The sequence below is a fragment of the Microcaecilia unicolor genome, chromosome 1 (genome assembly GCF_901765095.1).
Source record: "Microcaecilia unicolor chromosome 1, aMicUni1.1, whole genome shotgun sequence".
NCBI classification, from domain to species: domain Eukaryota; kingdom Metazoa; phylum Chordata; class Amphibia; order Gymnophiona; family Siphonopidae; genus Microcaecilia; species Microcaecilia unicolor.
Window position 1 is genome coordinate 430,565,725 of NC_044031.1, and position 13,674 is coordinate 430,579,398.

General features: G+C 42.0%; 1 protein-coding gene across 1 annotated transcript in view; it reads right to left on the reverse strand.

Moving 5' to 3' along the window:
- The window catches only part of PIEZO2 (piezo type mechanosensitive ion channel component 2), a 556,315-nt gene that overhangs the window by 266,684 nt on the left and 275,957 nt on the right, over positions 1 to 13,674 (reverse strand). The window contains exons 15-16 of the mRNA XM_030186524.1: positions 10,908 to 11,056; positions 10,053 to 10,226 (exon numbers count right to left, since the gene is read on the reverse strand). Of these exons, the coding sequence (XP_030042384.1) occupies positions 10,053 to 10,226; positions 10,908 to 11,056 (323 nt within the window). The remainder of the gene's footprint in view (positions 1 to 10,052; positions 10,227 to 10,907; positions 11,057 to 13,674) is intronic.

Below are 13,674 nucleotides of genomic sequence, written 5' to 3' on the forward strand. Positions count from 1 at the left end.
GTAGCCACGGTTCCCAGTATTAAGCGCTATTCTATAAATGACACTTAACTTTAAGCACTGTTTATAGAATAGATCTAAGCGCTATATTGGGGGGGGGGGGCACCAATTTTTTAGGCATTATTTATAGAATTTAGACCAATATGTTCTGCATGACAATATTGGGTTACACAAATATTCTAGAATAGATGCTGTTGCTCACACACATTGAGTCCCGCCCACCCTCGCGGTAATTGGAAGTTACCTCAGAGAAGGGCGGGACTCAATGTGAGAAGGCCCAATGACGACGTCGAAGACATTTTTAGTAGCAGGGCAGACGGTAGGCGCTGCCTGTCACTCCGGCGCTACCAAATTCTTTTTTTAAAGGTAGGACAGGGTGGGAGCAGCGGGTGCAGGGCACCCCCCACCCGCTGACATCCGGGGCGGACCGCCCCCACCACTCCGCCGTCGCGCGCCATCCGAGGGAGGACTGGAACTCGGGCGGTCGGGGCGGGGCGACCTTAAGACCGGCCCTGCTCACACCGCATATCCTTGGGGCACTTAGAAATGGAAGCACCCATTGTAGAATTGCCTTTCTTATCACTTTCTATCACTAGTACTTATCTTTCTTCCCTTTCAAAGCTGTTGTGTGGGCCAGGCACCCAAACTGGCAACCAAACTTGCATCCCCAGAAATGACAGCAGCTATATGTCCAAAGTATTAAAATCAAACAAATCCTATTTGGTTAAGAGATATTGCATAAAGCCAGATTCTGCAGCTTGCCTGGGGCTGGCTGGATCCACTGAAGCTTTTATCCCTTTCTGTGTATGGGAAAAGACCTGAATGAATCGTTCCCTTGCCCTCTAATTCCATAAACGTTGCCAAAAATTGCATGCAAATCTTTGCATACATAATTTAATTAAATACTGAGCTAATTAGTGCCAATAATTGGCTTTTTAACAAGCAATTATTGGCACTAATTAGGTTTAATTGAAATATACGCGCATGAATTTAGGTGCAGGATCTGAGTTAAAATTTTACACTCCTCTACATACGAGTAAAAAAGGGGACAGAGAAAAGGGAGGATCATGGGTGAAAGAGGGACATTCCTAACATTTGTACATATTGTTATACAATAAGGGGGGATATGCGCTTAATTTAGGTGCATACATTTGCACCACATTTCAGTTGGTGCAAATGACCATGCCTAAAGTTAGACATGATTCCCGGGCATAAGCGCTATAAACTGCGCCTAACTTTAAGTGTGGCTTACAGAATAGCATTTTTTTCAGTGACATATATAGAATTCACCCCTTGATGTTTAAATGGTCTTGGATAGAAACAAGCTTGGGTCTTAATTCCTAATCCTGGTGAAAGTAACATATGTAAATATATCACTGGTTTTGTAATGTATGTGTAGATAGATATTATATTAATGGACATTTAAAAACACTAGTAAAGCCTTTTAATTCCTTTATTATTGGTTTAAGTACAGCAATAAACTAAAAATGTTAACATTCAGATATAGAATCTTAGTTATGTACTTTATTGAGACAAATGTACTCTTTGATTTTTTCCTCTATAACACATAGGATCATGTTTTACATTTTATTTTTGATTTTCCATATTTCACAAGAGCTTATTTTCTATTTAGAGTTAAAATAAACATATATGCTTAGAGATGACATGAACCCCCCCCCCCCCCCCAGATTGCAGAACATTTCTAATATTGTCCTTCATACTCCTTTCCACTTATGTTTCCCAACAAACCGGAAATACGAGTACATGCATAGCCTTAACCCTTTGAAATACATGCATAACATACAAGCCATTAAGCAGAATTTGTGCCATGCATCTCAACCATGTTTTACAGAAATATTTGAAAGAATCTTTGCAGTGTATGATTGCTTTCTAATAATCAAAGTTGATGATGCAGCCTGGTCTGATTTTCAGGACAGACACAATGAACATTCATTGGAAATATTGCCACACAGGGCAATTCTATAAAATACATGCTAAGAGTTATGCACCTATTACATGCATAATTAATTAGCATAATGGCATACATGTATATATATGCCAAAATTCCATCCAAGTGCAATTCTGTAAATATACACAGAGGCGAAGTCTCGGCAAAGTGTGGGCAGGATTCACACTTACAAGCATAACTACCAGAATTCTGGGACCCATTTACAAAGGCCTGAAAGGGCCTACACATGTCCAGTGGGTGCCAAATTAGCAGGAGCAGGCAATCTAGGTCTTCGAGGGCAGCAACCCCATTGGGCTTTCAGGATTTCCCCAATGAATATGCATGAGATCTGTTTGCATACAATGGAGGCAGTGAATACAAATAGATTTTATGCATATTTATTGAGGAAATCCTGAAAATTCGACTGGGTTGCATCCCTTCAGGACCGAGGTTGCCCACCCCTGATTTAGATGTTACTGATCAAGTCAAACAGTGAGTTTTGATACCAGTCTAGGAAAAACCTCATTGTTCACTAAACTCACTTTATTACACTTCAGAAGGCATGTTAACAGTCTTCAGAAAGCTAGCATGTACCAGCAAGTACAAAAAAAAGCACATTTTTTAGGAAAGAAAACAGTTAAATACCCACCTATTTATTATTAGATAAACACGACCATTGACTTTGGCATGACTACAAGGTGAGAAATGGAAGCACAAGAATGCATGCGATGGGAAAGTAAGTTAGGAGAAAAAAACACAAGGACACTGTTAAGTAAGAATGAATGTAGAATACCACTAAGAAACACATACACAGTCCAAAAGCCCTTAACAATGATGTGATGAAAGGTAGATTAGTGAGCATGCATAACAGAGAAATCTGTACAATCACCCACATTTTGAAGCAGAATAGTTGTCCTATATTTGTCATAGATTGTCCATAGTGCTGACATGCGCTGTGTGATAAGTGATTTTGCTTCTCATATAGCATTATAGCCTTCATAATCATTTATTAAGGGCCCTATTTACTATACTGTGGTAGATTTTGCAGTTACCATGCAATAATTCACAAAATTAATGCGGTAATTACAAAACCTATGTTTTAAACATTAGCGGTCTTTCTAGCATTTTCACATTCAGTAAAAAGATGTTAGCTTTAAGGGGGTAATTCTATAAAATGGGCGCTAATATTTATGCTTCAGTTAGATGTGTCCATGTTTAGAATACTAGCATATACGTTTCAATGTGCACACATTTACATATGCACATCCATGCCCGATATGCGCCTACGTTCCAGCCTATAACTATGTAGTTATCTCTGATAGAGCACAGTTTGCAGGTGAGCATACATATGGCTTGAGTCTGGGTGGAGCACTGGAGAATAAGTTACTGGGTTATCTGTGGAGCATAAGCATACATCCTTACTCTATGGCTTGCATAAGTGCTCGCACCAAAGCACATGTGCAGATATCTACCAGGTTGCACTAGTGTACTATAAGGAAAGTAGGTGACTACTGCCCTTTATAGAATATGCACCAATCAGGAGCCCTCTGGGAGCCAATATATAGGCATGTAAGGAAAATTACCCCATTTCTCTATTATGGGAGCAGTTAAAACATAGCTACAACCAGTGGCGTACCAAGGGGGTTGGCGGTGGGGGCGGTCCGCCCCGGGTGCACGCCGCTAGGGAGGTGCTGCGGCGTGCGCCTGTCGGCTGCGAGTTCGAATCGCTACGCTAAATTCTCTCGTTTGCTGCAGCTCCCTCCCTCTGCCCCTGTTCCGGGGGGGGGGGGGGGGCGCTGCACCTGGGAGGGGGCATCGGCGATCTGCCCCGGGTGTCGTTGACACTAGGAACGCCACTGGCTACAACTTCTGTGTTAGCCGTACAGAGCATTTCCCACCCATTCCTCACATGTTCCATGCACCCTTCCACATAGAAAAGACTGTTTGCTAGCTGCTAAGATGCTTCTGTAACTGTTAACATAGGCCCAAGCTGTTAGCGTGCAGTAATTCTCATGTTAAGATGCTATCACAGCTCAGTAAACAGGGATCTAAATGTTAAGATTTCTCTGAGAAGGGTCTCTGAATCTATCCCAACTAATGTATATTATTTAATGCTAAATGGTGTGTAGTGCTCAATGTCAGCTCTTGAGAAAAGTAGAATGGAAAAGCCATATTAAATTAAAATGGAGGAAAAATACTGCAATACAATCTGTTAATTCTCTGAAGAAAACTCATTGTCTTCCCAGCACTGACCATCTGTTCTTTTGCCAAACAGATAATATTGGATAGGTCAATAATGCTGATCAATGCAGGAACTAAGTAATAATTGATATAATAGACTTAACATGGCATTTATATTACAAGTGTACACATTAGCATACAAAAAGTATATACTAAACACCACTAGTAAAGCAGTAAGTCCATATGCATTTTAAATATTTTGAACTAAAAGACATGGGGATCTTATAAGTGATAGGCTCTGATGCAAAGTATGCACAAAGACATAACTGCTGCTATCGTAGAGAAGCATTGACCTTATAATGAGCCCTAATTTTAAGCTATCAGAATGATAAAGGTGGCCATCAGTGCTAGAACCATAGTATGCTGTTAGGGATTGTATGGTCTTTTATGTTTAAAACTTGCTATACCACGTATTCCAAACTGGGGGATCTAAGCAGTTTACAAACTAAAAAAAAACAACAACAACCCATAATATAATAAAAATGGAAAGGAACCCTAACTTTGTAAGTCTCAGTGCTTTGAAAATACGCCTCTTTGTCACTTAAACAGAAAAGCTTTACATCTTTCTTTGGAGTATTTAGAGAAATCAGAAAACACAAAGTTAATTGACCCCAAAGCATTGTTAAATCCAAAGTAAAACTAAAAATTTCCATATTTGGGGGGGCTTCACAGCCAGTGTCACCAACAAAGCCCAATCTATTCAGAATTCCAACTGTGAATCTTCAAAAAGTCTAGTAAAATCCAGATTGTCCTCAAAAACCTCTTGCTCTTTTCTATTAATCTCTCCCTTTCTAGAACTGGGATCCTTTAGAAGATAAATAGCCCTTGTACATGATGGAATTGACTCAGGCAGAACTTGCAAAATGTCTCTATAATATCTTCTAAGCATATCCATTGGAGAACCCAGAAAATACAGAGGAAAGTTCAAAAATCTCAAGTTCGACCTCTTGATGTAGTTTTCAACCATCTTCAGCTTAAGATAATAGTACATGAATCTCTTATTACAGCAGTTTCACAGTTCTTCAGATCCTCTATTTGATTTTCTAGGCTTTGCTCTAACACTCAAATTCACACCATCCCTATGCTCTTGAAAGACCTAACACCCTACTGATCCATTTTACTACGGAGGACTCCTGTTAGTCTGGTCGTGAGCCCTTGGACCTAGTCCGAGGTCTAGTATAGCTTTTAGGCCAAGGCCTAGGATGGACCGAACAGGCACTATACACGACCCCAACTACCAATCCCTGCACACACACACACGTAACCAATCTTGCACTTCCAGAAAGGGGAAGATAGGGCATTCAGGCGGGCCTCACGGCCTATCAGAAACCGATTCACTCAGAAGTCAAGCATGCGGGCCTCACGGCCTACCTCGGTGCTGGTAATCAAGGAGAAAGTGTAGGATACACAGAGACACGACAAGTGAGGGACTGAGATAAGATACTGTAGGCAGAGACCCTCAGCAAAACAGGGAAGGGAAAAGTCAGCAAAAGGGAGAGCGAAGCCTAACACACACACTAGCACAGAAAGGGACAGTGCTCGGTGATACAGGAGGTAGTACAGTAAAGAAAGTACTGGAACAGTCACCAAGGGAAGATTGCAATAAACAGATAACTGCCAGAGGTAGAGAAGCTCTGCAGACAAAGGGTTAAACCCTTCTCAGCACACAAACAGAAACCAGAGGCAGGGAATACTGCAGACAACGGGGAAGCAGAGAAGCTCTGCAGCAAAGGGATAAACCCAGCTCAGCACACAAACAGAAACCAGAGGCAGGGAGTGATGCAGACAACGGGGTTAATCGGGAGTACAAAGAAAAACAAACAAACAACCCCCACGGAGAGAAAGGGGCAGGACCTGACAGGCAGAAAAAAACACAGCACGAAGGGAACTCTGAAGGAAGGGAAGCAAACAAACAAACTGGAACAGAACAAGAAGTAACTCACCACATGGCACCAGAGCTAAACAGAGATCCCCATTTGAAGGGAGAGAGGTAATTAGACACACGCAGACAGAGACAGAGCAATAGAAAACTGCAGCCAGGAGAGGAGTAACAACTCCACATGAGCACAGAGCTAACAGCTCAAACAGCAAAGGAAGGCTTCAGCAGATTTGGAGTAAACACCAAAGCAGGGGTTGATGGGACAGGTGAGCTTAAGTAGACAGACTGACATCAGCTCAGCCCCTGACGGACCAATCAGGAGCGGTTCCGAGCATTCCCCTGCCCGACTAGCAGAATTCTAACAGAATTATACAGAATCATAACAACTCCATTCCTATAATTGTATTCATATGGTTCAAGTGTAATTATAAAAGACTTACTCTGGATAAAACTTTGATAAGTGGGGAATTCTATCATCTTCTCATCAATGTTAATGCTCTAGTTTTGCAGTCCTTCCTCTGCTCTAATCCACAACTCTCTATTTTACATACCACCCACCCCATATCGAGCCTCCAACAAAGTCAGACTGGGTGTGGAAATCCAGGAAGAAGCTGAAAGTGGAGTCACCCAGACCAGCAAACCTTGCCTCTTTCACAGCTTCCTCACCAAAACCATGGTTGTCAACAGCTGTTTTGAATTCAACAGGTCAGTTGACAGCCCTAGCTGAAGAAAGAACCCTGGACTAAGAGAGACCTCATTCTTTTAATGGGAAGGTGCACCTCTGCCAAACCCATCATCTTCAGCATCTGAAGTCAAATACTCCAGACCTGAGCTGCTTGCCACAAATGGCTAAGTATTTCATTAAACCAGCTGAGACCCTTGCAAGAAGGAAGGAATAGGTAATTTGACAAGACTCTTGCATTTCCAATAGCATTGTTTCCTCAGCAGGAATTCATGGAGTTCGATTTAAATTCGTCCATTCAGGTCACAAGCTACTGAAATGTAAAGTTACAAACCAAATAGACTATCACATCTGTTCTGCAGAATACATACCCTACTGCATATGAATTTAGTATGGAATGTTAATGAGTACAAAGGAGAATAGCCACATCCAAATGAACGAGGAATAGAAGAGAAGCTTAGGTTACTGGAGGGGTGGGTGGGCAATGGAGAGAGGCTGCAGCTGTGGATACTGCAGTGGGAAATGGAGAAAGACTGGAGCTGGTACTATCATGGCAGGTAGATGGGTGATGGAGAAAGGCTGAAGCTGAGATTGCTGCTGCTCAGCAAAGTGTGTGATGATGAAGAGAGGCAATGGTTGTGGCTATTGCTGTAGCTGAGTGAGTAGATGAGAAGTGGAGAGAGAGGATGAGGCTGCTGGGGTGGGTAGAAATTGGAGATAGGCTGAAGCTGAGGTTGTGACTGCTTAGGTAGATGAGTAATGTAGAGAGGCTATATCTGATGGGGTGGGTGGATGGATGGATGGATTGATGATGGAGAGAGGCTGAGGCTGTGACTGCTGGGGTAGATGGACAATGGAGGAAGTCTATGTCTGCTGGACTGGTTGGGTGGACAATGGAGAGATGTTGAGGCCAAAGCCACTAGCTGCACTAGAGGGAGATGATTGGGTGATGTAGGGAGGCTGAGGATGCAGCTGCTGAAGGTGAGGAGTGATGGATAAAGGCAGATACAGAGGATGTGGCTGCTGGGGGGCATGGGTGGGTGATGGAGAGAAGCTGAGGCTGCAAATGCTGAATGGGTGGGTTGGTGATGGAGAAAGGCAGACACTGAAGTTACTGTGTGGGTGATGGAGAGAGGCTGAAGCTGTTGAGGAGGTGAATGCATGATGGAGAGATGCTGAGGAAAAGCCTGTGGTTGCTGGGTTCATGGGTGTGATAGAGACTGATGATGAACACACCACCAAACCTCTTATCTATTCCCTTATTACTGGCCCACTGAATCACCAATTATCACTGTTCCCTAAAATCTTATTTCATTGACTATCCTGGCTGGATACACATTTGATCTCTCAGGCCACACCTGCTTTATAAAGATGAAAACAAGAATAACACATTTAATATTCTTTTATGTAGACAGCTACACAAATATATACTGGCCTGGAAAGCTAAAACACAGTAACTGTTGAGAATGTAAATAAGAGAAAAGTAAAAAAAAACCACGGTGATTTCTTTGAATAAATCTCTATGATGTAATTCTTGACCAAAACGAATACAGTACTGTGTTCTGGCTTTTAACATACCTCCCATTTATCAAGAGATACTGTATTTGAAAATGCATCCAAATGTTAAACTACAGGACATCTAGGGGGTCCTTTTACAGAGCTGCAGTAAAATGTGACCTGTGGTAGTATTGGTGCGTGGGTTTATGGCGCACCAAGGCCACTCTTAATTGTGGCAGTAAAAAAAAAACTTTTTTTCAATTGGTGCCTTAATGGTGGTGCACTAATTTCACAATTAGAGTGCGGTCATTACTGCCTGAGCCCTTATTGCCACCTATTTACTCATCAGTAAGTGCTCACGTGCTAATACGGTGGTAATCGGGCAGTGCATGGCAAAATGCCCAATTAGTGCCAGGCATGCCTACTCCCCGCACCATGCTAGAAAATATTTTTTTTTTCTAGTACGGGACACAGTGAGGGGCATAATTGAACGAAAACGCCTATCTCCATGGGCGTTTATCTCCAAGAACGGGTCCGTGAAGGGGCGGACCGAACCGTATTTTCGAAAAAAATAGACGCCCATGTTTTATTCAACAATGTGTGAGCTGGGCGTTTTTGTTTTTCAGCGATAATGGAAAATGAAAGCGCCCAGCTCAAAAACGAATAAATCCAAGGCATTTGTTCGTGGGAGGGGCCAGGATTCGTAGTGCACTGGTCCCCCTCACATGCCAGGACACCAACCGGGCACCCTAAGGGGCACTTTTACAAAAACAAAAAAAAAGGTAAAAGAGCTCCCAGGTGCATAACACCCTTCCCTTGTGTGTTGAGCCCCCCAAATCCCCCTCAAAACCCACTGCCCACAAGTCTACACCATTACTATAGCCCTAAGGGGTGAAGGGGGGCACCTACATGTGGGTACAGTGGGTTTGGGGGGATTGGACGACTAATAAGCATTAAGCAGCACAATTGTAACAGGTAGGGGGGATGGGCCTGGGTCCACCTGCCTGAAGTCCACTGCACCCCCTAACAACTCCTCCAGTGACCTGCATACTGCTGTCAGGGAGCTGGGTATGACATTTGAGGGTGAAAACAAAAAGTTGTGAAACATCATTTTTTGTGCTGGGAGGGGGTTAGTGACCACTGGGGGAGTCAGGGGAGGTCATCCCCGATTCCCTCCAGTGGTCATCTGGTCATTTAGGGCACTTTTTGGGGCCTTATTCGTGAAAAAACAGGGTCCAGGAAAAGTGTCCTAAATTCTAGCTAAAAACGCATACTTTTTTCCCATTATCGGTGAAATGCGCCCATCTCTGTTCGGCAGATAACCACGCCCCAGTTCCGCCTTCGCCACACCTCTGACACGCCCCCATCAACTTTGTCCGCATCCGCGACGGATTGCAGTTGAAAACGTCCAAAAATCGGCTTTCGATTATACTGCTTTATTTGTTTTTGTGAGATAAACGTCAATCTCCCGATTTAGGTCGGAACTTGGGCGTTTTTCTCATTCGATTATAAGCAGGAGTGTGTGGCATGATCAAAAATGCCGCAGGGCGCACACTGCAGTAGTGCTGTTCAGCCATGTGCTACATGTGTGGTAGCCCTTCCGCCCTTTAGTAAAAAGGCCCCCTCGTGAGTTAGCTTAGTTTTCACAAAACTTTAAGTTACTGTGTTCTGGCTTTTAGGGCAGTATACAGCATTTCTTTTTCACTGCAGAAATCATTTGTCAATCACTATAGGTATCGATTTATGGTAAAAAGTGGATTTAAAAACTGTAGGTATTATAACAACAAAACATTTGTTTTATTTCTTACCTATAAATGGTGTTGTCCTGCTTGCTGACTAAAGCCTTCAGATCTGTGAGCTGAAGAAAGCGGTCATGGAAGTAATGAAGATGTAATATGCACACCACCAAGAAGAAGGTTGGGATAAATATACGAGTGAACAGATCAGCCACTGTAAACGTTTCTAGACCAAGATCTGCTAGTCTAAAAAACAAATCAGATTAAAATTTTAGGCATTTAGGACTAGTTTCTATTTATTACGCCTAAAAATTTGGCGCTGAAATAAAATTCACTTAAGGGTATTCTATAAAATACGCCTTAATTTAGGCATACTTTATAGAATAAGTCTATATTTCCGTGCGGTTTATAGAATACACTGAGGCAGGTCCAAGCAATTAAATTTAGTTGCAGCTAATTACGCCAAGTAAAACCTGGTGTAAATCCCAACGACTAAATTAGGCACGCAATGGGTGTATTCTATAACAGTGCACATAGATTTTAGATACACCCATGACCTGCCCATTCCATGCCCTTGGCCACGCCCCCTTTTCAACTATGTTACTTAGAATTTATGTGCATCACCTTACAGAATTTGCTTAACAAGTAGTGCACATAAATTCTAATTAATGCCAATTAGTGCTGATAATTTGTTGTTAACATCCAATTATCAGCACTGATTAGCTTGTTAACCAATGGGAATCGATATATAGAATCCCAGGGGTAATGTTTTATTTACAAAAATTAACAAGCAGCATAGGTTTTTTTTTTTTTTTTGGGGGGGGGGGGGGGGTTCCAGTTGCATGAAAAACATTAGATACATAAAACTGCAAAGCAGTATCAATGCTATGTGTATTACAAAGTGATAAAATTTACTACAATACTCACTTCTCTTCATCCAGTCCAGTCATATTCATCCAAAGACCAGGAAAAGATTTGAATTGATATGTGTAGATGAAAACAAGCACCAACATGGTGTACACAACCACAGACATCCAAAAATATTTTAGAATTCGTCTCCACCATTCGTAGTGCACCTGGAAATCACAGGGTTAAAATATTAAGTGCAAATATTGCTGCATTGCCCCCAATAGCAGGAGTGCAGCCAGTGGACTGCTGCATAGCTTAGAAAGAACATAACTTGCATCACCATATTTGTAAACTATCACATTGTGAAAATTGAATCATCATTATTTCCAGAAGCATATATAGTCTCCATAGAAACTCTCCCTTCAGCCTTCTATACTTGACTAATAGGGACCTAGTGAACATGCCCAATGAGAGCATGCATCACATAATTGCTAGCTTTCCCAGTGTTGTAGGAAAATTATTATTTGGGATATTTGTCTGTTTTCTTCTGGGCACTCAATTCACAGTTCCAACAATGACTTGAATTACAATTTTAAAATTTTTGTTTCTATTTGTTTTGTTCCCCTATTTCCTTTGATTCAGAAACACAAGCCACAGTGGTCACCAGGGTAGAATTCTGCAGTTGCTCATAGGCAAGGGAGGAGAGCACACAAGAAGGGAGACTTCTTCCTTTTCCCCTTCCCCCCAAATTGCCCATTCAGATCCTTTCCTTTATGAGGCAGCCATATCTACTTTGTGGCTGCAGCAGCACAAAGGTTCCATGGCAAAACTCAGCTCAAGTCCAAAAGCCCTCTGACGCTAACCTGTCCTCTGGTACCCAGCTCCCTCAGCTTATTCAGGTTTCCATGGAAACAGGAAGCCCATGTGAACAGAGGTGAAGGGGCATCACAGGACTTGTCAGAACTAGAGGACTCACTAATCTCATGATGAGTTCTGCAATGGAACTTTTTTTGCTGGCATTGCTGCTCAAGATCAGCCATTGAGAACACAGATCTAGATTAAGTCATGCAACCAGTGGCAACACTCCAATGCCTATCAAAATGTGGCATTGGAAGCAGCTGCCTATGTCTAAATCCAGGTCTGGTTGTCACAGGAGGATGTAGGTAGTATCTAAAGTCCAATTCCTTTGGGTCGGCTGAATGTTAAGCACTCTGTGCTGCTAATCTGGAGAGATGACTCTGATTTATTTCCTTAGGTGCACTGGTGCTGAAAGTGCTGAAAAAAAGTCAGATTTCAGACTCTAGGAGGTGCAAAAGGGGGTAAAAAAAAGCTCCTAATGAAGTCACATAATAAAGTATTTATCATTGGTTAAAGAAAAAAAGCATGCATGATACAGAGCTAGACCAAAACCACAGAAAGATAAAGAGTGGTGGAGGGAAATGTTTGAATACACCTCTTATCAAATAAGCTATCAGTTATAAATACAGTTACCTAGAAGGCTGAAGAAACTTACTCTGGCTATAGATAGAAAACTAAACAAATGGGATAAATCCACTCAACAAAAGAATGTGACACAATAACAACAAAAAGTGGATAATATCCCCCCTAAACCCAAATTGAAACATGTTTTTTTACTATCAAAAAACTTTGAGCGTCCTTACAAAATAAACATTTTTTTATGGAGTTAAAAGACCTCAGCGAGTCAAGGCATTCACGATAATTACCAGATAATGTTCAAAACAGACTCCCATTTACAATCATCGATCAAAAAACGATCAAAAAACTTCAAAAAAAATGCATGTGTAAGTCTGTCTTGCTGTGAGCAAACTTTGAATGAAATAGTTTACTTATCTGTTGTGTTCAAAACATCAAAATCTTCAATGACTTTTTTAACAAAGTCTCTCTTGCTATAAACAAACTTTAAATAAAGCCTGTTGGCTACCCAATGATATATGTTTCCACATTCAACTGCAGCTATTGATAAAGTCTGTTGACTACCCTATAACATGAGTTTCCACATTCAACTGTAGTAAGCATTTGCTTGTCTGTTATCAGTTGAAAACTGCTGCGATAAACATTTACTGACTGATATTCAAAAACATTTAACTGGCCAGGAACGGAACCTGGCTGGTTAAATGGTACTTAGCCAGCTATCTGCTGATGTTCAGTGGGAGATGCAGGCTGTCTCCCACTGAATAAGCTTGGTTAGTGCCTACTGGATAGCGGGTTATATCACATAATACAACCAGCTATCCGCAAATTTTCAGCGCATTGCTAGCTATGTTTTGTGGCCAAATCTTGCCACTTCAATAGCTGGAATATCTTTGGCCACTTCAAACTTAACTGGACAGCGCTGAATATCAGTTTGGCTAGTTTAGTTAGAACCTGTCAAAAATAAAATGGATATTCAAAGCTGGTCCCTGGAAATGGCCTGGCATTGACTCTCTGGGCCCAGCGCTGACCGCGGGAGACAGCCTGGCTACATCCCGCGGTTTGCATAGTTTCTCCTTAATATTTAGTCTGCATTTATAATAAATCCCAGTGGGGACCTCCGTTTCATAACCAGCTTCATCAGGGGATGGACAAATAGTGCTAATCGCTCATACACATTACTGCAGCCACATCACAATCCATCGTTATTTGATGACTAAATCTTGGCTGCAGAGCAAGACGTTTTGCCATCAACTTGCCTGCTCCGCAGCCCTTCCTGAGATGGGTCATTGACCAACAAATTATCCATACAAGAAGACAGATGCATGTCCAGTGTGTATAACGGCATGAGTACCAAGGCTAGGCATTTTAGGCCAAATTTCCAGCCAGGATAGTCAATGAATTAGTATCAGGG